Source organism: Manacus candei, unplaced genomic scaffold, assembly GCF_025592945.1.
Source record: "Manacus candei isolate 608988 ecotype Guabito, Panama unplaced genomic scaffold, ASM2559294v1 h1tg000034l, whole genome shotgun sequence".
Lineage (NCBI taxonomy): Eukaryota > Metazoa > Chordata > Aves > Passeriformes > Pipridae > Manacus > Manacus candei.
The window spans coordinates 5002159-5024476 of NW_026138082.1; the positions used below are offsets into that span (position 1 = coordinate 5002159).

Here is a 22318-nt window from a genome sequence, read left to right on the forward strand (position 1 = left end):
GAGCTCAAACAGAGGTCTTCAACCTCATTAGGCTGGTTTCAGAAGCCAAGAGTCTGTATCACAGCAGCACAGCAGAGGTTTCACAAGAGGAGTTTTTCGTACATACAAAAAGGAAATCATTCTCGACAACTGCTTTGCAGCCTGAGCTACATGACAAACAGCCTTTCAAGAAAAAGCATTAATGGTGTATGACTATGTTCAGACCAGATATAATTTTGTGGATGAATTGTAACAGTACTATAAATCCCTCACCATCAATTAGCACAGAAGAGAGGAGTAGGCATTTGAACTTTGCATGATGTCTACTGTCACCAATTTTCAACCTTAGCCAAATACTCCTCTCCTCAACTCGAGGGCATTAACAACAGCGTTGGTGGCCTCCTTGATGTTCTATCATTGTTTTCCTGTTTCTTCTCCCTTCTCTTCAGATTTTTTTAACTCTGTGTCAAATATTGTGATAAAAGGGTTTAAAGGCTAATGAAAAGGTTTATTACCCCTTTCAGAACAGAGGAAGAAAGCGCTATTTACAACTAAGGTTGATGTTTCTTTTCTTCTCTCCTTGATGTCTTTTATGCACTAATGGAAGACCTTTTCAAGCAAACTTTGAGTACAAATTCCCACTGGTATCACCATTAAGACTAAAGTAAATTTGTTCCACAAAAGCACTGTCAATTACCTGTAAATATACATCTATATACATTGTTCAATACTGTGGTAATCTCCTCAATCACTTTAAACACACCTATACTAAAATAAAACCAGTTTCAAGCAGGATACTGACTCAGTGTGACTGCAGAATCAACAGGATTTTTGTCTTACAGGCTGTATACCTGAGACAAAGGATCTGTAGTGGTCAGTAAAAGATCACCAACATTTACATCACAGTGACACCAAAACTTGCAATGCAGAGGCAAAACATGATTTACAAACCAAGAATTGTGTTTCAGCTATAAATTACTGTGAGAAAAGTAATGCACACAGAGAAAATAGAAATCCACTCACCTTGCAGCCACTGATAATGTTGTGGCCCCAGTAATTTGGTGCACATTTGTCACACATTTCTCCAACAGTATTGGGAGGGCAGATACAGCGGCCACTGATGGGATCGCAGTTATTACCAAAACGTGAACACTCACAGGCTTCATGGAAGATGGAAAAAAAATAAAGCAGAGGAAAAATTAGCCCTTTATGTGACATCTGGAGAGCAGATGCTAACTGTATAGTGAACTCTCAGTTATCTGTGGACACAGTGGGGTAGGAAAGGTAGGGTAAACCCAGACAAACCAAAACCAGTAGCAATGGAACACAGTTGAGGTTGAAGTAACTGCAATGAGAACAGAATGGGAAAAATAAAGGCACTAACTGCTGAAGTGCAGAGACTTCTGAGATTGTGCATTCTTGTGACTTAGCTGCAGGAGTACTGCTGTACAACTTCTGAACCCACGCTGTCTCCTGCAAGAAACCACCTGAGCCATCTATGCAGGAACTGCAGTGTGTTTAACATCTTACACCAATCTGAGCCAACCTCCTGAAATTTCAGCTGCTCTAAAGAGACTTCTTTTAAAGGACAAAAGAGGTGTTTCAGTTTCTTTTTCCATTTCTATTCTTTCTCAGATTGCATGTTCTCTGCCTTGGGAGGATGTCAACCAGTTGATGTCTCCTCTCCATGGGAAACTGGGATTCTTCACAGACTACAGTAAAGTAAAAATACTTTGGGTTTGAAAGTGGTTTCAGAAGCGGTCGTTGCTCTTAAATGATTATTAAGTAAACAGCTCACTGGTGGAAAATACAAATTCAAGGTATGTAAGTGATAAGTAGTTATGGGGCACAAGATACCTCAGTGATTGAAGAAGCAGAACTGGTGTATGGTTATTTTCATACCCATCATCCACATTACCCCTAAGGCCAGAGAAAAAGCATCATAAGCAAACTATGACACTCTGAGCCATAATCTGTTCCTTGGGTGTTTAAAGGGCAGTGTAACTTTGTTACTGAGGGCTTCATTTATGATCATTGCCTTTACTGTATGAAATACATCAGTTCAGAGTTAAATAAGAAAACAAGAGGTGTGCAAAGATAGAACTCATATTTATAGTTCATATAAGAAGTGACCTTTATTTTTTCCCCATCAATGTTTTCAAAATAAGGTAATTGTTGCAAAGAAGATAGCAAGTTTTGCCTCCATCCTGCCAGAACAGGATATGGTGCATGCTACTTCAAATCTTTTGACACACTGTGGCTTGAAGAAGCTTCAGAATACAGCTCATTGGGAGACCGACGCTTTCGGGTGTGACAGCTCTCCTATGGGCTTCCAGGTCTTACAGAATATTGGCTTAAAAGACATGGAGGGGAAGAAGGAGGTAGACCAATCTTTTTTTCATTTTTACATTTATCACTATCAAAAAAAAAAAAAGGAGGGAAAAAGTACAACACGTTGCAAGCAATAGTGAAATAGAAATCTCTTTTGTATCTTTGCTGCTAGAATGTCAACACTGATGATGCTTTAGGATTTATTTTATGATTTATGGGCTTTTACTGCACAAGAAAAAATCAAATTATATTCCTTCTGGATAAATGCTAGATAAAAGAGGTCCAATATTTTATTTGATACTTAACTGTCACAATGGAAATAATTTTTCTGTACTTTTCTTTCTAGTATGTTTTGATATATTTTATTAGATTTCTGATTTTCTTTGTGATTCATAATTTAATTCCTTATTTTTTGTCATTTGAAGGAATACATAAGAAATCTCCTAAAAATAAGTGGGGAAAAACAGCATGTTGAAAACGGAATTCCTCTCCATCTGTCTACTTACTTAGGAACTTTTAAAAATCTGGATGTTCTGAATATCTTTAGCTGTTGCTGTTATTTTAAACATTTGATGATCACAGGTAGATATATTTCTGTTTAAAATGTTGCATGGATTTACTCTGTCATTTCAAAGTTTGCTAAGACAGCAATTATAACTTTAATTTGAAATCTTATTAATAGCCCTCTCATTTTCCTTCTCCAACTGTATGAACTTAACAACATTTTTTGTGTTTCACAATACTGATGTACTTTTAAACTGTGAAATGCTAGAATAAGAGGCTAACCATAAAGATAAACTATAGTATTTTTTCCCTTCTGTATACTTGCTATAGGCTTTAGGACTGCAGTTATCATTTGCATTTTATTTCAAGCTGTTTTCATCAATGAACCTGGGAACCAATCTTTCCCTTTTCCAAGGTGCCAATGTTTTTGCACTTTTCAAGGCTTGTTCCCCTTTTGAACATGGGAAACAATACCATAGAACAATGTTTTCAAACATAGTCCTGTCTTAAGGTTTATCCACACTACAGCTAAAATTGAAATTTGCTGCACAAATGTGGGTCTCAAGGCCTTGATGCACCTTCCATAAAAAAAGGGAGTAAAAAAAAGGCAGAGAGCTAGTCTTGCTGCTTCTGTTGCCATTCTGGATAGGAAAGGAGGAAGAACAGATTACTGGACATGATGATTTCTGCTTTGGGGAAGAATACAGTTTATGGTTGAAGAATGATAGCAGCATTCTGGCATTCCAGCAGTCACTCACACTAGACAATCAGTTATGTCTCCTGTGATCACACCTAAATGTGTCTGTGAGACTTTAAAAATACAGTTCTAGCAGCAAAGATGGATATTTCCCTGTGAAGAAACCTATAGATTAGGTTCTTTCTGACATAGCAATCTGTACTACTTCAGGTATAGGAAGCATCCATTTCAGTTTTTGACCTAATGTCAAAAAAGGAAAAAAAAATTAATGTAAAGAAGTGGCTGGATATATTTATGTCCAATGTCAGAGTTTCAGCACCTAGAAAAGCAGACTTTTCATGTCTTTACACAAGGGACATAGCAGACAGATTTACCTGAAGATATTGTTGCACACAAAAAGTACACAAGTAAGCAAGAAACTAAATATTAATGTACAGAAAAGGATTGCATTAACAAAAAAGATTTGGAATAAAACTAGAAGCAAAGGGGGTTTGTGTTTTTGGTTTTGTTTTCTCTTCAAGCTGATGTGATTTGGTAAGAACTTTAATCAGACTTCTACGATATCCTCAATATAATTAAATTATAGGAAATTCATAGAATTTTTTGGCAGACCATACTTGGAGTAAAAGACATCCCTGTTCCTTCTAAGCATAGTAGATTAGCCATAAACTGACCATAAAATGGCAGAAATTACCCATGTCTTTTCTTCTTGCCAATCATCATCCTTGCCAACTGACTGATTTACAAGGCTGTCTATGAACATACCTAGCTGTCAAGAAAATTTCTTAGGCAATCCAAAATCAGCCAAACTAGAATTTTAGGAATAAACAAACAAATAAATAAATCTGCACTTGGGTGCAAAAAATTTACGTACGAGTACAGCCTCCCTCTTCAAAGTTGTAAAATCCATGTGCACAGCGGTCACACTTCTTTCCTGTCACTCCAGGCTGGCAATAACACTGTCCATCTCCATCACAGTCAAAGGACTTGGAACCAAAAGAGTTGCAGTTGCAGGGAACACATCCTCTTGAAGACTGTAAGCCAAATGTTTCAGGCTGCCACAGAGCGAGGAAGAGCAGTTAGTACATAGAATCATTATCAGGAGAAAAGAGCAAGAGTTCAGAGTGTAGGGAGATCTTTCCTCAGCATCACTGAAATACTACTCTTAACAAAGTGAATTGTAGTGGTAAAACCCTGGAGCAAGGGCACTAAATGCCCTACATAAATGAGAAAGAATAACTATTATATAATGTTACCTGATGCTATAATGGATGTTCTACAAGTGTAATGCATTGCTTACCAGGCTGTGTTCCCATAAGTACAATTCTCACATGGAATGGAATGTATGTCAGCACCATATACATATCCTGTGTCTGGTTGTAAGAATTTGTCAGGTAGAGTTTGCTGCTAAGAGAGTGCACTCAAATTCTTAGCTGCGAATGGAGATTGATTCAACTGGAAAGCCTCTGAACAACTAGATATTATCTCCTCTGATCAGGGGCAAGGTCTGTATATGCATTCTGTACCTCAAGGGCATTTCTTTTGAATGATATATAGGAATAACTTCAGAAGAACGAAGATATAATGTATTTGTGTACAATACAAACAAATAATGGGAATTATCTATTTTTAAGATAAAAACTCTGTCTTTGGATCAGGTCTTTGTTTCTATTTTCTTTCTTTACTTTCTTTTTTGCAGTGATTAATACTCTACAGAACCAGAGTAGATATTATCAACTACAGTAATAAAATTCCTCAGCTTCGCTAGTAGAATGCAAAATACTTGTAAAGAGGGGAAGACACATGCTCATTTGTCTACTGTAATCTGGAGTTCTGCACAAAACTTTCAACCAACAGACCTTGAGGGTTTCACTGCACCAGCCAACAGAGGCTCCTAGGAACAAACCACACTTGATATTCAAATTCTGAACTCAGTCTTGAGCTAGACTGTTTTAAAATGGGAGTACTTCTCTACCTTTTTTTTTTTCAGAAATTATGATTTTCAAAGAAATCTGAAATCAAAATCATAATAATAACAACTTCACTTGAAATTGATATTACAACATTTAGTAATACAATCTATCACAGACTGTGCTAGAAAAACAAAAAGTTAAAAATTGTATATTCAAAAGATCACTGCTAACGAATATAAATGGAACAAAGTGAAAATAATTACTTTACAATGTACTACTGTGTGATCCAGGCACAAGGTGTTAGATTTTTACCTTCTATAAATCAGTAGATTTTTCAGATCAGTGGAGCTGCACCGACTTTGACTAGGGAAGTGATTGTCCCTCTGTACTCAGCACTGGTGAAGCTGCACCTCGAGTACTGCCTCCAGTTCTGGGCCCCTCATGACAAGAAAGAAATTGGAGTGCTGGAGCTTGTCCAGAGAAGGGCAACAGAGATAGTGAAGGGTCTAGAGAGTAAGTCATATGAGGAGTGGCTGAGGGAACTGGGGTTGTTTCGCCTGAATAAAAGGATGCTCGGGGAAGACCTTACTGTTCTTTACAATACCCAAAAGGAGGTTGTAGCAAGGTAGGGGTTAGCCTCTTCTCTCAGGCAACTAGCAACAGGGCAAGTGGACATATTCTCAAGCAGTGTCAAAGGAGGCTCAGACTGTACACCAGGAACAATTTCTTCACTGAAAGGGTGGTCATGCATTGGAACAGGTTGTCCAGGGAGTGGAGTCACCACACCAGGGGTGTTCAAGAAATGACTGGACATGGCACTTAGTGCTACGTCTAGTTGACAAGGTGGTGATCAAAGGTTGGACTTGATAATCTTGGAGGTCTTTCCTAACCTTAATGATTCTATGATTTACATTTTACATGGATTTGTTCCATAGTGGAACCCTTAACCTCTTGTACTGATGAATTCTCAGAGGCTTCAGAAGCTTTCCATGGAGAAATCCTGGAATCTGATATCTGAGTTTAATACTGGAGATCCACACCCACTCAGAGAATCTGCTGATAGGTATCAGAATACAGGACCACACCTATGGTCAGAATTTGGCCTGAAGAACTATATGAACCTAAGCCAATGCTTGGTTATATATGTAATAAAGAATTACACTGATTTTCACTTTCAAATTCTATATTGAAATGTTTTGCCAATTTCTGCATGAAAAAATACAGTTTATCAGAGAGAAAAAAATACTCAAACTCATATAAGTAAACTCCAGGGTTCAATTAAATATATGACTATCTCTAAAATTTCTTTTACACCAGAAGAAACACACAGAAATGCAAATATGCACAATCAGACTAATGCAGTGAAGTAACCAATGCACAGCATGCATCTTGGTTCTCAATATGAAATTTGATAGAATCTTAAAAATTCTGTTTATAAGGGTGAAAGTCAGAAAAAGACTGATACTGGCACTCCACACTCCATTAAGTTAGGAAAGATCACTAGCATGCTGAGTTGTATTCTGTGAGGAGGTCTGCACAAAGACATTTTGATAAGTCATGCAACCCTCAAGATGAACTCCCTAGTTAAGTCCTCAGCAAAGCTTATTTATGCACAGAAATTCTCAGAATCACAGCTACTGAACAAGAGGTAAGATCCTGGATTACGATGAGGAAATACAATGAATTTTCTGATAATGTTATTATATTTTGTCCCCATCAGTGTATGTCGAGTGTTTATGTGGGCAACACAGTAACCTAATGCATGTGTAATGGGTAAAAGCTCATTTCTCCAAGGGAATCCATATGATCGAATACAGCATGAGTCCCAGAGTCTAGCTGAGGAGGAAAAACACTGCCAGGTATTTTTCAGACAGGGTGTCATAAACATGGAGAGTTTGCATTGCAGGGACAAAAAAACAACATTTCTAAAACACTGCTCTGTTAGAAGCAGTTGCATCATAATTACTTTATTTTAGGAAATAAGTTGCTTTTTTGGTATGTGATAAGCAATGAACACTCCTGTTATTCTGGGCATTACATTCAAATTACTGGCACTGTACAAAGTTAAAAATGGCTCAGATAACTGGCCATATTCACTAATGAGAACTTTTAGCACCAGTTATGTTTGACATTTTAAAATTAGATCTTAACTCTTTGTCTCTGGGGCTGATCCTTCTTGCAAACTCCTTGAGCTGTTGATTCTTCAATTGTTAGAAAAGGAAGTCTTATGCTGCCAAAAGCCAAGAAAATCCCACTGATTCCATTGATTTATGTATGTCTCCCATACATTTTCTGCATACAGCTGCTAATGGTGCTGTTTTGGGACTTATTCTGGTATTTGATTTCTCGCTGATATCACAATTTGCACAATGAGAAACCCTAGGATTAGGGAAGCATCCTAAAAGGCTGCCTGTCTTCTGAGCCTCTCTGTTTCTCAAGAATTTCTTCTATTGTAGCATGCGTACTTAGAATTAAAAAAACTCCAATCTATGTGAGCTCCAAACACAAGCAAATATGAGACTTCAGCCCATGCAATGCACACATTTTCTCATTACCAGAGTCTCAGGCCGGTAAGCACCTCGTGGGCACCCACTGGCACTGCTGGCACCCCATCTCCGAGGGGGTACTCGAATCTGCTGACTGCTTCCTGCATTTTCTTGCAATTTAGGCACCTGTTTTCTGATTTCACAGCGTCTGCCCATGAATCCTGATTTGCAGATACATCTTCCCAACATATCGCACTGCAGTGACACAGATCCTAAAGCACTGCAGCCACAGGGTATACAAAAGAGCTTTTCTGGGGCCCAGAAGTAGCTAGGCTTTAAGAACGAAAAGTAAACACTGTTAGAAAGTGAAGATCAGGAAACTACACCACCTAAGAGAGTACAGGAATAAAGACAGGAGCAAAGATAGTAGTAAACTAAGATTAATTCCAATAAACCGCCAGTACCATATTAACAAGCTTGAGCTATTTGCTGGGTACATTATGCAATCTGCAAATTCCATTGATACCAGCAATTTTTCTTTGAACAGATTCTTTAAATACTGTTGAAAATGGAGCGTGAGCAAACACTTCAGAAATTACGTAACTCTAAAAGGTGAAAATGATCCTTTGATTTCTGCAGAATTATTTATGTGCTTTAAATTACACACAGGTGAAGGTATTCTGAGGACGCAGACCTAATCCATGAGTCCTTACACTGAGCTAGAGAAATGTGCAGCCAGCTAAAACATATTCCTTAGCTGCCTGAAGACAATTCTGTGAAAGTTTATGAAACAATATTTTTTGCAGTGATTTATGAGACAGGAAAACAAAGTCACGGCAAAAGACACTTTCACAAAAAAATAATACATTGTTTGGACAAAACAAGAAGAAACCCTAAGAAAAAAACATAAAAGCAGAACATTCACAGCAGAACTAAACTAGCATCCTACTTTTTTTTTTTAATGAGATGCTATCAGACTTTCTTCATAAAGGGGTTCTCCCCCAAAGCTGCAATATATTTAACTAATTTATTTATATCGAACATTCAGAATATAAAGTATACACACCATGTATGCAAATATACTTATATGTACAGTGAGGCTTAAAATACATTCATTGCGTGTAAATCCAATGTTCCATGTTTTGTTCTAGAAAACCATTAGAAACAATTAAAAAGCAACCATTCTGCCTTTCTCAGCATAAGAACAATCCATATACGTTCTTTAAGCGAAAAATGAACAACAAAAAACAGCCCTATACAAAAACCAAACGATATTTAGTTAAGACAAACGGAAGAAAGCTGAAAGGAAATGCCACTTGTCACTCACTCTGCAGACGTCACACCGGCGCCCAATTACATTGGCTTTACACTCGCACTGGCCTGTCCGAGAGTCACAGATCTCTGAGAAGGAGCCATTGATGTGACAGTGACAGGCTGCAAAGGAAGAAGAAGGAGATGTTGATGTGTTTCCTGAAGCTAAGTCTAGTAGCCAAATGTTTACAGTGCATCTTTTGCCACTCTGAGAAACACCCAGCCTGAGTAAAGCAGGAAGGTGTCAATCCCATACACTGACAACACACATTTACCTACCCATATGAATGTGGAATTTTGCTACAAATTATTGCAGTCAGAAATTCTGTCTCGAGTTCGTTAACAACTTTTTTTAGTTGCTCCTCTAAGATCATCAGGATGTTTAGAGAAAAAAAACCCCAAACCGATGGAGACTGTGTGGACAGGATGTAGCTATGGCCAGTGGGAGTGTTACTGCTCCACATGCTGGTTCTGCTGCCTCCACTCCCTGTCAATGTAGTCATCAGGATATACTGGCAGGCTGAGGATACAGAACGAGGTTGACTCTGGGGCATCTCTACAAGGGTAGTAACGCCCTCACCCCCCAGCTAGAACTCTAGGGTAGAGCTGAAAAAGAGACTAAGGGTTCTCTGCTACCATTACTGTCCAGGATTTCTGTCTCAGCAATAGCATCAGAGTTTCCAGAGGAAATGTAACCCAACTGACCAGATTAACTCATCACAGTGCTCTCTTTAAGATTTAAAAAGGCGATGAAAATGCTGTTTCTTCAGGAAAATAACAATACTTCTGGTTCGTAAAATCTTATGTTTTAGGAGAAGAGAAATTTTGGGGAAGATTTCTATTGTCCTTCATGTTCTTCAACCACAATACTTTTGGCATGCAGAGAATAGGAAAAAATCCCATTAGCACTCACAGTGGAGAAGAGGGATGCAATTGATATCACAGGGACTATAACCATGCAGTCACTGATTCTATCAGCATGAGCTGGTTCCTGCATGTCCCTTTTCCCCCCCCCAGAATGGAATGAATCCATATTTCTACACTGATTATCAATCTACTGTGTAAATTTGGGGTCCAGTCCACATTTTGCCTTCCTGCAGTGCCCTAACTGCATGTGTTATTTTTTCATCCTCAAACTGACGGTTTCATTTTAAGAAACACTTGAGTCCCAACTGTGAACACATGGTGGTCACATACTTTCATGTCAGAAGGTGCCATGTGAGAGAAGGCAGCTTTATTTTTTCTATATATAGACTATTACAACAGGACTTTCCTCATTACTTCATTCGACTTACTAATTTACAGTTTCCAATTATAAACTGAAAGGATAGGTGAGGGTTTTTCTCCCCACTTTTGAGGTATTCTGCAAAAGTTGCTTTTTTTAAATGAAAGCGACTTGATGACTTGCCATTCTGTTCATGGTATTGTTTCTCAAATGTTTGTAAAAATTCTGGAATAAGTAACAAAAATAATGCTGGTCCTGCTGTTCATGCCAGTCATGTAACACCTTTAGAGGTTTTGATCTCTTTTTGTTTTGCAATATATTTTTTAAAAGCAAACATTTAAAACACTTCTGATGTAATTAACATCACTTTTCCTTTCACTTTCAGTTTTCAACACTAAACAAACTCATAATTTATCTTTCAATCTGGATACAGCCCTCTTTATCAAGATATTCACGTTTTAAAACTGCTAACACTCCAAACTGTACACAGTGATGAGTATCACATATATATGTTTTTCTTGGCTCTGGCAGTACATACATAGAGAAGAAACATAAAGTCAGGGGCTATCCATCTAATAAACTGTTACACAATCTGATAAATTGCATTTATCTCACCTAAAGCCTTCCCATTCATTCACTTCTACTGGAAAGACTAGCTCTTGTCCAAAGCTCGAAATGGTTATTATAATACAATATAGCAGAGAACTTTGTCTTACTTTCTTCCAAAATGACACTGGTCAAGACCCTTCATTCTCTCTAAATTTGCATAAATATTTATGAACATCTATTTATGATCAACCTACACACTTATTCTCCTCCAACAGTAGTACCTATGCACTGCCTATGGAACATAGGCACACTTGAATATCTGCTTTAATGCATCTCATGACACTGAGCTCTATTATCATCAGCACAACCTCCAGGTATTTGCTTCAGCACACTGTGCTGTTTCACTCCAAAAAACAACCTACTAGAATCAAATCAAATATGCCTAGGACATTTGCTCATTGTTCTTAGATTTATGATTTTGTATAGATACACAAAAAAGTTCAGAGGTGCTATGCTGATATAAAGCTGTACTTTCATTTGAAATGGTTAATGCACACAACAACACTGTACTGAGAAAGAGCAAGAAACATTTCAAACACTAATTTGAAAGCAAATTCATGCTTTGCAATACTCTTGGATTTGGCTTTTTAATAAGGAATGAAATTGAAAACAACAAAGTAAAGGCACAGTCCCTCTGATATTGTAGCTGCAGGGCAAACTTCATGGAAGTCTGCAAAGGAAATAAAAACTCATATGCAAAAAAGAAAACCCACATGAAAGACAGAGAGTAGATGAATACAAGGCAACTGCAAGCACAAGGCTATGAATACATTAGGGAGCTCTCCTTGTCAGTGATACTAACAACAAAAGCAAAGCTTGTAATTCAACATTAAATATGTATATATTTTTAATATCTTTTTTTTTAATTGTATGTTTTCTGAACTCTCCTCATACTAAATCTCTTTCTTGTGGAGCTGCCACTACTGTGGAAATGGTCAAAGCAACAATCCTATTGATGCCTCAGGAATGGTGACAAGTTACTGGAAGCTATGATTTTTGAAATACACTTCTTTTTAAAATCACTTTACATACTTAACATTCTAACTTGTATGACATTATTCATCACGACCTGTTAACTTGTGCATTGTATATATGTGATTGTCCAAATTTTTGCTGGCATTGTGTATACTAAGTACAGAAAGCATTTACACATGTGTATGTCTTCATGGTTATCTATGACTTTGCATTCATCAGTATTTATTAATCTTAGTTGAGAAACTTGGTGATGTTCTGCATCCCACACACTCTTATATGGTCCAACAGAACCAGTATTTTCACTTTCAAAGTGCAAGTTGCTAATAGAGTAAGTCTTGGAAACAGATGTCACTGGCTTAGACTGCCGTGGATGCAACACATACTGCAGACATCGTCCCCATGTTCTTATGCAGACAGCAGTTGGACAATGCTCCAGAACTTTTACTTGCATAATTTTATCCTGCTACAACACCTCTATACTCAGTGGAGTTACTCTGAGTTTATTCCAGTGGACCTAAAAGGACTAAATCCTTGTGACAGTGAAACAAAATCTTCTGCTCTTTCAGGGAAGTTTGTAACCTCTTTTATTACATTTCTCTGAACAGGATGGAAGGTATGTGAAGAATGTTTTTAAGTTAAAAGCGCTTGTTCTGCATTCTAAATTGTGCCAGTAATGGCTCAGAGAGAGTCACTGCCTCCTACAGAAGCAAAAGCTTCTGTTGCTACCAAATCTTCCATCTCCTCTCAATAATTTTTTGTAATCACTGTGGGGAAGTATGAGCTAGGGTTGATACTTGAACAACATGCCATCACTCATTTGAGAAGTGGTAGTTTGCTGCAGTGCCAGGTACCTTCTTCCAGTGCACTTTAGAAAATTTGTGTGGAGATTTTTAGACTCTGCTTTACAGGTGGGAGAATCTTGCCCTGTAAGCAGCAGCAGCTCCAGACTCTTACTGGGGTCATGGAGGAGGGAAGGAGGTCACAAGTGCTGCCACAGCTAGACCCTACAGTAACTGAAATATCACTCCCTCCTTTCAGCACCAGTCTCACTAGTTAACAGGATTTCTCTGGATAGCTTATAGCATTTGTAGTGAATAGTTTTCATTTATTTGCATTTAGTTTGGTAGATCTGACATTTAGTATAACCTTTTGCACACATGCAATGCTCCACTCTCCCTGGGGTTTTTTTTGCATGCCTGCTTCAACTACAACGTTTTTAATAGGTTCCTTCCATTTACTTTAAAGGCTCCCTTTCCAGGTGCAGACGCACAGCAATAATTTTTAGAGGTGTAAGTACTCTATATCATTCTCCTGCTCACACATACAGGGGCACAGTCTTTCTCTCAGGAACACAGTTATAGGATAGATCAATACTGTCAGGAGCTGTAAAAGTTTGTGACTTACGTTGACAGTTCCTTGCATCAACAGCATCACCAAAATATCCATCAGCACACCTCTCACAATATTGGCCTGTTGTACCTGGCTTACATATCAGACAAGCACCAGACAAGCTGTCACAGCTGCCAGGAACGGAGAAGTCAAGGTTGTCATTACACTGGCATGGCTGGCATGATCCCCCTGGTATTAAAGGTTGTCCAAAATAGCCTTCTGCACACCTAAAGTAAAAGACATCATCGGTTAGGACTATTAAATGATCCTCTCATTAGAAATATTTAATTCTGTTGCCTCCCTAATCACAAAAAATTATCCCAAGTGTGTCTTAAGTGTCTTTTGTCTTTCTCCCTCCTTCTCCTTTTTAACAACACTGTAGACACAGTACCAACTGAAATCCTGCCAGTTCTGCTAGTAATTAGACTTCAGTGGGTGAAAAATCTTGTCACTGCTACTGAAGGAGAGACAAAGTATATCAAGAAATCTTATTTGCACTCTAGGGTGGGGGGAGGAGTTGGACTAGATGACTTTTAAGGGTCCCTTTCAACCCAAATTATTCTATGATCCTGTGTTAGATATGCTTTGTATTTCAGCATATCATGTCTAGATGTCCTGTACTCATTTACCGGTAAGGCTGATGATTTTTTCCCTATACCTTAAAAACTTGTTTAGTTTAGAAAAATAGAATGTAATACAGACATAAATTTGTTTATCTAACAAGATCCTCCCCTGACTTAGTCTTCCCCTGATCTACTGTATGGTCAGATTTATTAAATTAATGGATTGCTAATCTCTGTGTAGGGTCAGGTAACAAAAAGATTGCTCATTGTCAGAGGAACTATGTTGGTGTGTACTGTGCCTTTCACATTTTAAGAGAATTGTTTAAAAATATCACCTTCTTTTCCACCTTGCCCAATAGCAATTTCCTGTGAGGACCATGTGAACCATTCACAGGTTAGTGAATCTGACCTAACATGACTCTGTATTTAAAGCAAATTACTACTCATCTCACAGCCTATTTCCTATTTATATTCTGGTCTGCTTTCCCTTTCCAGTACATTTGCTCACACTTCATAGTAAGAGTAACTTGTAGACAGTGAAGAAAAAAAGAAAAATTGCCTGGTTCTAGCTAATGAAGTTATTCATGTGCATCTCAGATGAACTTCAATTAGCATAAAGAAAACAGAAAGTACATAAAACACATTGCATAAATTAATGGTTCCTACTATCTTAAAATCAGTTTGAATGCAGTTCTAATGTACACAGATACCCTCTCTACTTTGTAATGGTACTGGATGGCAAGGTTGAGCAAAGATTTTGTGTATCATCCTAATAAAGGAATGTAGAGCTCCACTCTGCTTTCACTCTTGTCCCTTTATGTACATCGAGCTCATCCTTTTCCTTGCTTCCAGAATATCTCATCAATCTTTCAACCGGATCCTAAGCAAAGCTGTCTAAACATTTGTGAAATATTATTCAATATCATTAGCAAAGATTACAAAGATTATAAGAAATGGATAACTGAGACTAGAGAGGAAATCACAGTAGGAACTAATTGAAGAGTTTTTTGCAGTAAGAGATTACATAAAATAGGATTCTCTAAAAACATACACAATGCAGACCATAGATGAATAATATGTATAAATATTCCATCGGTCTGGGTGCATTTAAGCACTTAAGACCATGAGTAAAATTTTCACAGTCTAGCCCACTGTGCTATCATAGTTATCTCTCACAATTATCTCCTCATAGCAACAAGACATCAAAATCTTATCATTAGAATAATTCAGGCATTTTATTTCAGAATCTGTCATGAATGTAGCCATTTACTGTATTCCCTGCAAAGAAATGGATACCTTTTTCCTTTATGAAGGATATCTCAGCAACCACAAAAGACTGATTTTTAGCTTAATTTCACCAAAATAAACTGGCTTTTTTTCAGTGATGATATCTCAGTTACAATGGCCAGGAATGTATTTTAATACGTAACAATTAACAGCCATGTTTTATGAAAAACCAAGAACATTTGGATAATTTATGCAGCTATCTTACTTTATCTAGACCAGATTATGTCTGAAGTTAATCCACACTTTGCTAAGATCTCCCTCACTTACTACTGGTGTATTTGTCTGTATCTTTCAGTCCTACTAATCTATTTGATTTCAGTTAATTTTGTGTTCATTTTCCTCTTCCATTTTTATTTAAGGGTTAGTTCCGTATTTGACAGCATTCACAGAAACTTGCCAAGCAATTCACAGAAGGAATACCCCAAGGATTTGTGCAAAATGCACTGCTAATAATTTCCTTCTATTAATAGCAGGAGACCTCGATAACTCTTTGTGTTCTCAGCAGTTTAGACTCTGATAATTAAAATTAGAAAAACCCACTACCATCTCTTAGCCATATTCTACTTATACACATACATAATCTCGAATCCAATGAAGATGATCCTGAAAGTAGCAGTAAACCAGTTCAGCTTAAAAGAAAACTGTGTATGTGTGAAGTCTTCCTCTTTTTCTCCCACTTTCCCTGAAGTAGTAGTGGAAGATTAAAAAACCCACTGATTCCATCTTTATTCCCTTAAGGACATTCCTACTTCAGCTACTCTTCTCAGATTGAAAGCATTATATGTTTGGCAAGGTTTAGATTAACAAACACCAATAATGTATTTGGCATGGAAAATTACTTTTATGCATTACACAAAACATATGTGTAAATAAATGACTGCTAAGTGCAGCATAACACCCCCGAGATTAAAAAATAAACAAAAATAGGAGTAAAAGCAGTAAAGAAAGATTTTTTTTCCATATTTTTCTCTTCTAGTCTCAAATGTAGGTGTGTCTGTGACTGACATTGGTTTTATTTAGCATAACTGGTACCAAGTACAGGGATACTATTTAAATATATGTATATGTATGTGTACTGGGCCTGGTCCATATGGAGTTAATATTCCTTATAGCAGTCTGTATGGTGCTGTGTATGTACACATGTACGCACAGAAACACAGGTAGGTCTATTTTATACATTTCTTTATATTTACTGGAAAAAAAGCCCTTGGGACAGAGTTAATTAAGGCTACACATGCAAACACTTTAAAGTCTGGAAATACTATTTGTACAGACGCCTTGAAATTTATGTGCATTCACCTGCGTACAAAATCAGGCAAAAGCCCTGTGGAGAAAGAAACTTGTGAGTACACAGTTAGATATCTTAACTCGGACGCCCAGCACAGATGTTATTGTTGTGTGACCAACTATAAATCTTGCATTTTCTAACATCAGAGTGCCTACTTTTGCAAGCTGTAAGCAATCCTGCATAACACATTTGTTGTATCAAATCTCCTGAAATGTTTGACCCTTTTCCCATCAGCACTGGAATACAGAATTGCTCCTCTGGCACTAGTGGAAGAATTATATTAGCTAGAATGAGCAGTAGTTTGAAGCCACAGTACTTGTGAGAGACTGTGGCTGGTGGCACTCTGTGCTAGACTTGAAGAATGGGGAAGGTGGGGGGAAGGTAGGACATGAGCCAGCTCACCCTTCTCCTCACACATAAGGTGTGATCTCTCATCTCTCCTTCTTGAAGGAAAAGGTTACTGGAACTATGTACATAAATGATGGAGTACTACAGGAAAAGCTAGACTCTCACCCATTTTGCTTCTTTTCCCTAAAGCCTTGTGCTCTTATCTCTGTCAAGACTGTATTTGGAAAAGGCATATCATCACCCTGTAAATGTCAAAAAGCCATCCTTTGAGCCCAGGATATTCTCATAGATCCTTTCTATGAAGTTAAGAGAATGTCCATCTTACCTCATATGTATTTGGAAAAGTGAGCAGTGAGAAAAGGAAAAAAACTTATGTCTAATTTGCTGGGGAAAAATATTAAATGGGAAAGCTGGAGTTTCTCTACAATTATAGGTATGTGGTAACTCTCAACACAGTTTATACCTGCAATTATTTCAATGGTGTTATGAGCTAGACCCTTCAGAACATTGAGCAATTTTGGCAACATTTTTCTGAAGAGTACAGGTGAAAGAAGTAGTAATTTTTTGGCATTTTACAACTCTGACATGTGTATGTATCTCTCTAGGGACAGGACATTTTTTTAGGATGAATAAGTACAGTGCTGTGCATGCTCACTTCATGATACTTAGTATATCATGATAATTTAGGATTGTTCAGCTAATGAATCACGTGGCTCAGATCACTTGTCACTTTGTAGTTGCTAAAATGAAAAAGAATTTCATGTAAACTCTTTCAGCAATTATACAATCACTATTAATAGCAAAAGGTGACATGCTTTCTCCTGATCATTATTACTGACAGCTGCAGACATTTCCAAGCAACTTGTTAAAATTAAAAGCAAATTGTTCTGTGAGCATTGGAATTAATGGTCTAATTTCCAGTGGATTTATATCTTATGGTTACAAGGCTAAGGGCTGCTAATTTGCTGCAGGATGTTCTATTCAGCAGGGAGTAAGCCCTCAGGCTACAGTAGCACTTTTTCCTTGCCCTGTGAAAGTTTTCTTATGGGCAGAACATTTAGTAATCTCTCTTGTTCTCTCTCTATCTCGTGTATTCTCTGCTGTTTAATCAGGTGTGAGTTCACACAATATTCTCCCCCTTAGCTATGACATGTCCTGATTTATTAACCTCCATTCAGCCACTTCTTTTCACAAAACCTTTGGGAACAATTATTATCTTTGAGACCTCCTATCCTTCTGCCAAATTTGGCTGAAATTGACCTACAAGTTCAGATGACTTTGCAGGCAGCCAGGCAGACATGCACAAAAAGATCACACTAGCCTCGTTTCCTTAGGAAATCAGGCTAAAATCCAAGCTCATCATTTATTCAGATTCTGTCCTACTTCATCTACAGCCTGTGCTCCACTCAGAAACAGCACTTGTTGCTAATGGAAGCTGTCAATGACCCTGCATTGACAAACTGCCACCAAAGTGCTCTTGATGTGATTTATTCCTGCCATCATTAACTTCACAGCCCACTAGCTGAAAGAAGGTGATGACTTCCAAGACAGACAGTAAAAGACAGGCAGAAATAGCACGCAGCAGGAGCAGACTTGGTGATGATGGGTGGAAACAGGTGACAGCCTGCACTATCACTTTAGGACAGTTATAGCACAACAGGGGATTTAAAAGGAAATAGCTGCAAATTGGAAAGACAGGACTATAGGGAGATTCACAGCACATGGTCAGGTTGCTGCTTTTCTGGTTGGCTCTTCCTCTTGGTTCATCCCTATTTCTTCTCATCTCAGCCAGAATATTGTAAGTCTTCATTCAGAAACCTTACCTTTTTTAGGATTTACATTGGAAAACGCTTCAAGCAGCTCGTGGAAGTGCCAAATGGCAAAAGCCTGCTAAAAAATCCAAGTGCCATGTTTTCACGTCCCTTAACTTTGCCAACCCCTCTTCAGTGGGTGCCATTGGCAGGGTCATAGGGGACTGGGATAATGGAGACAAAGCCAATAGCGATTCCTCATGACCTTCAAACAACTAGCAGAGGTCTCCTGGCATATTAACTGCTCTTGAAAGCTGTTTTATCCATGTGAAAACTCAAGGGACCAAAGGTATGCAGATACAGTGATTATATCCCTTTGCTTGTGTGGTCTCACCTCCTGTGGAAGAGGGTTCCTGGGAGCTTAGCACCAGCACTCATGTTAGCCGTCTGTTTCATTTAAATTCTCTATATGATCCTTTCAGAATAATGCTTTTGTAGAGGTAGTAATAAGTGTAGGAAATATATATTGAGCTTTTCTATTTATTTGACAAAGAAGAATGATGTTTTTTTCATTAAAACATAGTTTGTTCTACTTGCTAAATAAAGACTGCAACAGGGAACAAGAAGCAACAAAAATGTAAAATATTCTTTTTAAAAACAATCAAAATCTACAAATAACATGTTAGAAGAGCTGTATTTTTTCTGCATATTGACTTCTCTAAAAGAGGTATCAGTAATTTACAGCATATTTGATTCACCATGCTCTAAATGTTCAAATGAAAAAAGAGACAAAAGAATTATAAAAATCACAGAAGAGTGACAGAAATGCTAGAAGAAACTTTTTTAACAAAGACTCTTACTTCTCAGAAAATGCTTCTTGGAAACTTTACATTTTACCATAAAATAATAAAACAAGCACTAGAAAAATACCAATGAATGTATGCAATATCAAAGGAAAATATACAGGAATTTCTTCAGGGAGTTTAGGAACACAGGAATGGGGATAAGAAGGGGAAGTAATAAAAAGGTAGAACAGTTTCATGTGATCAGTACTTTTGTTTCAGATGTCATATGGTTAAAAGCATGGTGCTTGCTTACCTTTCACAGCGTGGTCCCACATATCCAGCAGGGCATTCATCACATATTAATCCACGACTTCGGTCAAAATGGCATGTTGGGCTAAAGCTGTGTTGTTGATATTGAGAAAGAAGGGGGACAAAGACAAAACATAAAGAAAAGGTGGTTAACAGCATAATTCTCTTCCCCCTTTAGAGATGGTTAATTTGCAAAACAGCGCAGAGGAAAAGTGATTCTGGTCTAGGACATAGGGCTTAAGTTCGACTCCAGCAAATTGAATTTGGAATGACTCTGCTATTTCTGCGACACTGAATATAGAGCAACGGATGGCAGCATCCCAATAGCCTGTTATTACGGGACTTGAGCCTGCCACTGAGTGGTCTGGATACCATTAAAAAGGCAGGAATGCACAGCTGTTTGTTTGTGCCCCCCAGGGCCTGGCAAAACAATCTATGCCATAATGCAGCCCCTATATAAATCTTTCTGAGGGACAACTGATTAAAAACTCAGTTAACTTTGTGTATAGTCGGCTGTGAAAGGAACCCAGTGAACAAGAAAGGGGAGGGGCAAAAAGGCAAATATCTGGTGCAGCTTCCCAGAGAACACATTTGAGTTAATCAAGTGCCAATGACCTGAAGCTACAGGCCACACAGGCACGCTGAAGTTTAAGAATAGCTTGCAGACTAGAAGGCTTTACCTCTTTGCTATGCTCTAATTAATTTTGGTTGTTTTGGTTTTTTCTTTTTTTATTAATAAAGATACTGTAGGCATTTGCAAGCTCCTCCTCTCAATGTCTGTGTTTAACGCTGAACTGTGTTCCCTCACTGTTAGCATTTTGCTTTCCATAATCTTTCTCTCTTAACACACTTCTCTGAAGAAACCTCCTGACACTCTAAAAGACACTACACAGAAAAAGAGGAAATCTGTTTTTCTGTAATTCTGTAATGATTATTAGAGACAGAGACATATGAGCATCTTTATAAGGCCTCATCTAAACAATGGCAATCAACTCTGATCGAACAAATAGAAAAACAGAAAAAGGAAAAAAATAAAAATAAAAGAATAGGAGCAGGTACATAGTGAGGTGACTATTCACAAGGGGAAAACAAAGCAGCTACCTGAAAAGAAGACACTAAATTTATCTTTTGTAACCTAGGAAAAGAGAAGTTGAGAAGCAACAGAATTGCTCCAACAAAGACATCAGAAGGAAGGTATATTCAAACAGTTCATTCTACAATAATAACAAATAGATATAATCCAACCTTGGATGTATTAAAGCAGGATATACCATGACAGTTTCTGGAAAATAATAACCACCGGGAAGGCAGAAAACCTTAATTAGGGTAATTTAATGTGATTAGATGCTGGTGCCTAGACCCCACTTCTCAGGAGTCATCCATCCTACGATCTGTCCTCAGTTATTCTTTATTCCGTGTTATCTCACAGACATAAGAGATCAGTAAGAAAAGTGTGGGAATGTCAGGTCCAACAAACATAGATAGGTATTGGGATTTTTCTCTTTCCCATAAGGATTATGTTTGTGTTATTTTCCAATGTCATTTACTTAATAATAGATCCACAAATGCATGAGGAGTCAGTTGAAGAAACAGTAATTGCTCGTTCTATTTTTTAATAGCAATGAAAGCACACATTATCATTGAATATAATCAGCAGCAACTGACTTACTTCAAATAAGTTCCTGCTTCTCAGTCCCAACCTCACTCTTTTTAAGAGCTACATGGGAAACTTTGTGGAGACGCTATCACAGCTCATTACAGCATTGAACAAAACTGACTGTACCAAAGTTTCACCAAGAACTCTGAATTCAACTGTATACATTTAAAATGTTGTAGTAATCATGATGACGATAATGATAATAATAATAATGATAATAATGATGCTCTTATTATAACTAAGCAATAATAATCAATAGTAGAATTTCCATGTTTTAAGGGTTATGCTCAGACCTAGCCTCCTAGATTCTTTCTCTGACTTAATAGTCCACATCTCAACACTAAACACTAATATACTGAGAAATTCCAATCTGCATACTATAAAGAAATACGTGATATCAAGCTAAGAAGGGTTTATCTTTCTGATTATTAAGAACCTTGTTACTTGCTAGTGCTAAATACTAAAGAACTGTAAGTATCGATTTGTCAAAATAAGCTTCAAAAAATAGTAGTCCCTCTTGATTTATCATCACTTTTTACTGTTTTTACATAAGATAACAACATTAATAAAAGGACATGGGACAATATGAATACACAGTATGGGTATATATGTGGTAAGTCTATGTTGGGAGACAGGACTTCCTAGAGGCTTACAAGTATGTTATGGAAAATATCCCTTGAGAATTTGTCTGTGATTTTATTTAATACTCCAAGAAAATATTAAAATTCTGTGATTGACTCGAATTCCTAGTTCACATGCTGTGAGTTTACTTGTGACCTTCCCAGGCTTAGTGAGATATCTTCTATCTCCCATTTTCAGTGATAAAGCATTCCTGTCAGGGTCTTTGTTACCTATATTAAATTTATCAACACATCAAGAGAAGAGCAGTAATTATCCCAGACATCTACATT

At 37.5% G+C, this 22318-nt stretch overlaps 1 protein-coding gene across 4 annotated transcripts in view; it reads right to left on the reverse strand.

Annotated features, from left to right (window-relative positions):
* Positions 1-22318, reverse strand: part of LAMA2 (laminin subunit alpha 2) — a 357383-nt gene that overhangs the window by 119438 nt on the left and 215627 nt on the right. For 3 of the 4 annotated variants that reach the window (XM_051792082.1, XM_051792081.1, XM_051792083.1), the window contains exons 18-23: positions 19755-19841; positions 13435-13646; positions 9238-9344; positions 7980-8243; positions 4386-4566; positions 1003-1139 (exon numbers count right to left, since the gene is read on the reverse strand). In XM_051792082.1, the coding sequence (XP_051648042.1) occupies positions 1003-1139; positions 4386-4566; positions 7980-8243; positions 9238-9344; positions 13435-13646; positions 19755-19841 (988 nt within the window). The remainder of the gene's footprint in view (positions 1-1002; positions 1140-4385; positions 4567-7979; positions 8244-9237; positions 9345-13434; positions 13647-19754; positions 19842-22318) is intronic. The other variant, XM_051792084.1, reaches the window with a different exon arrangement.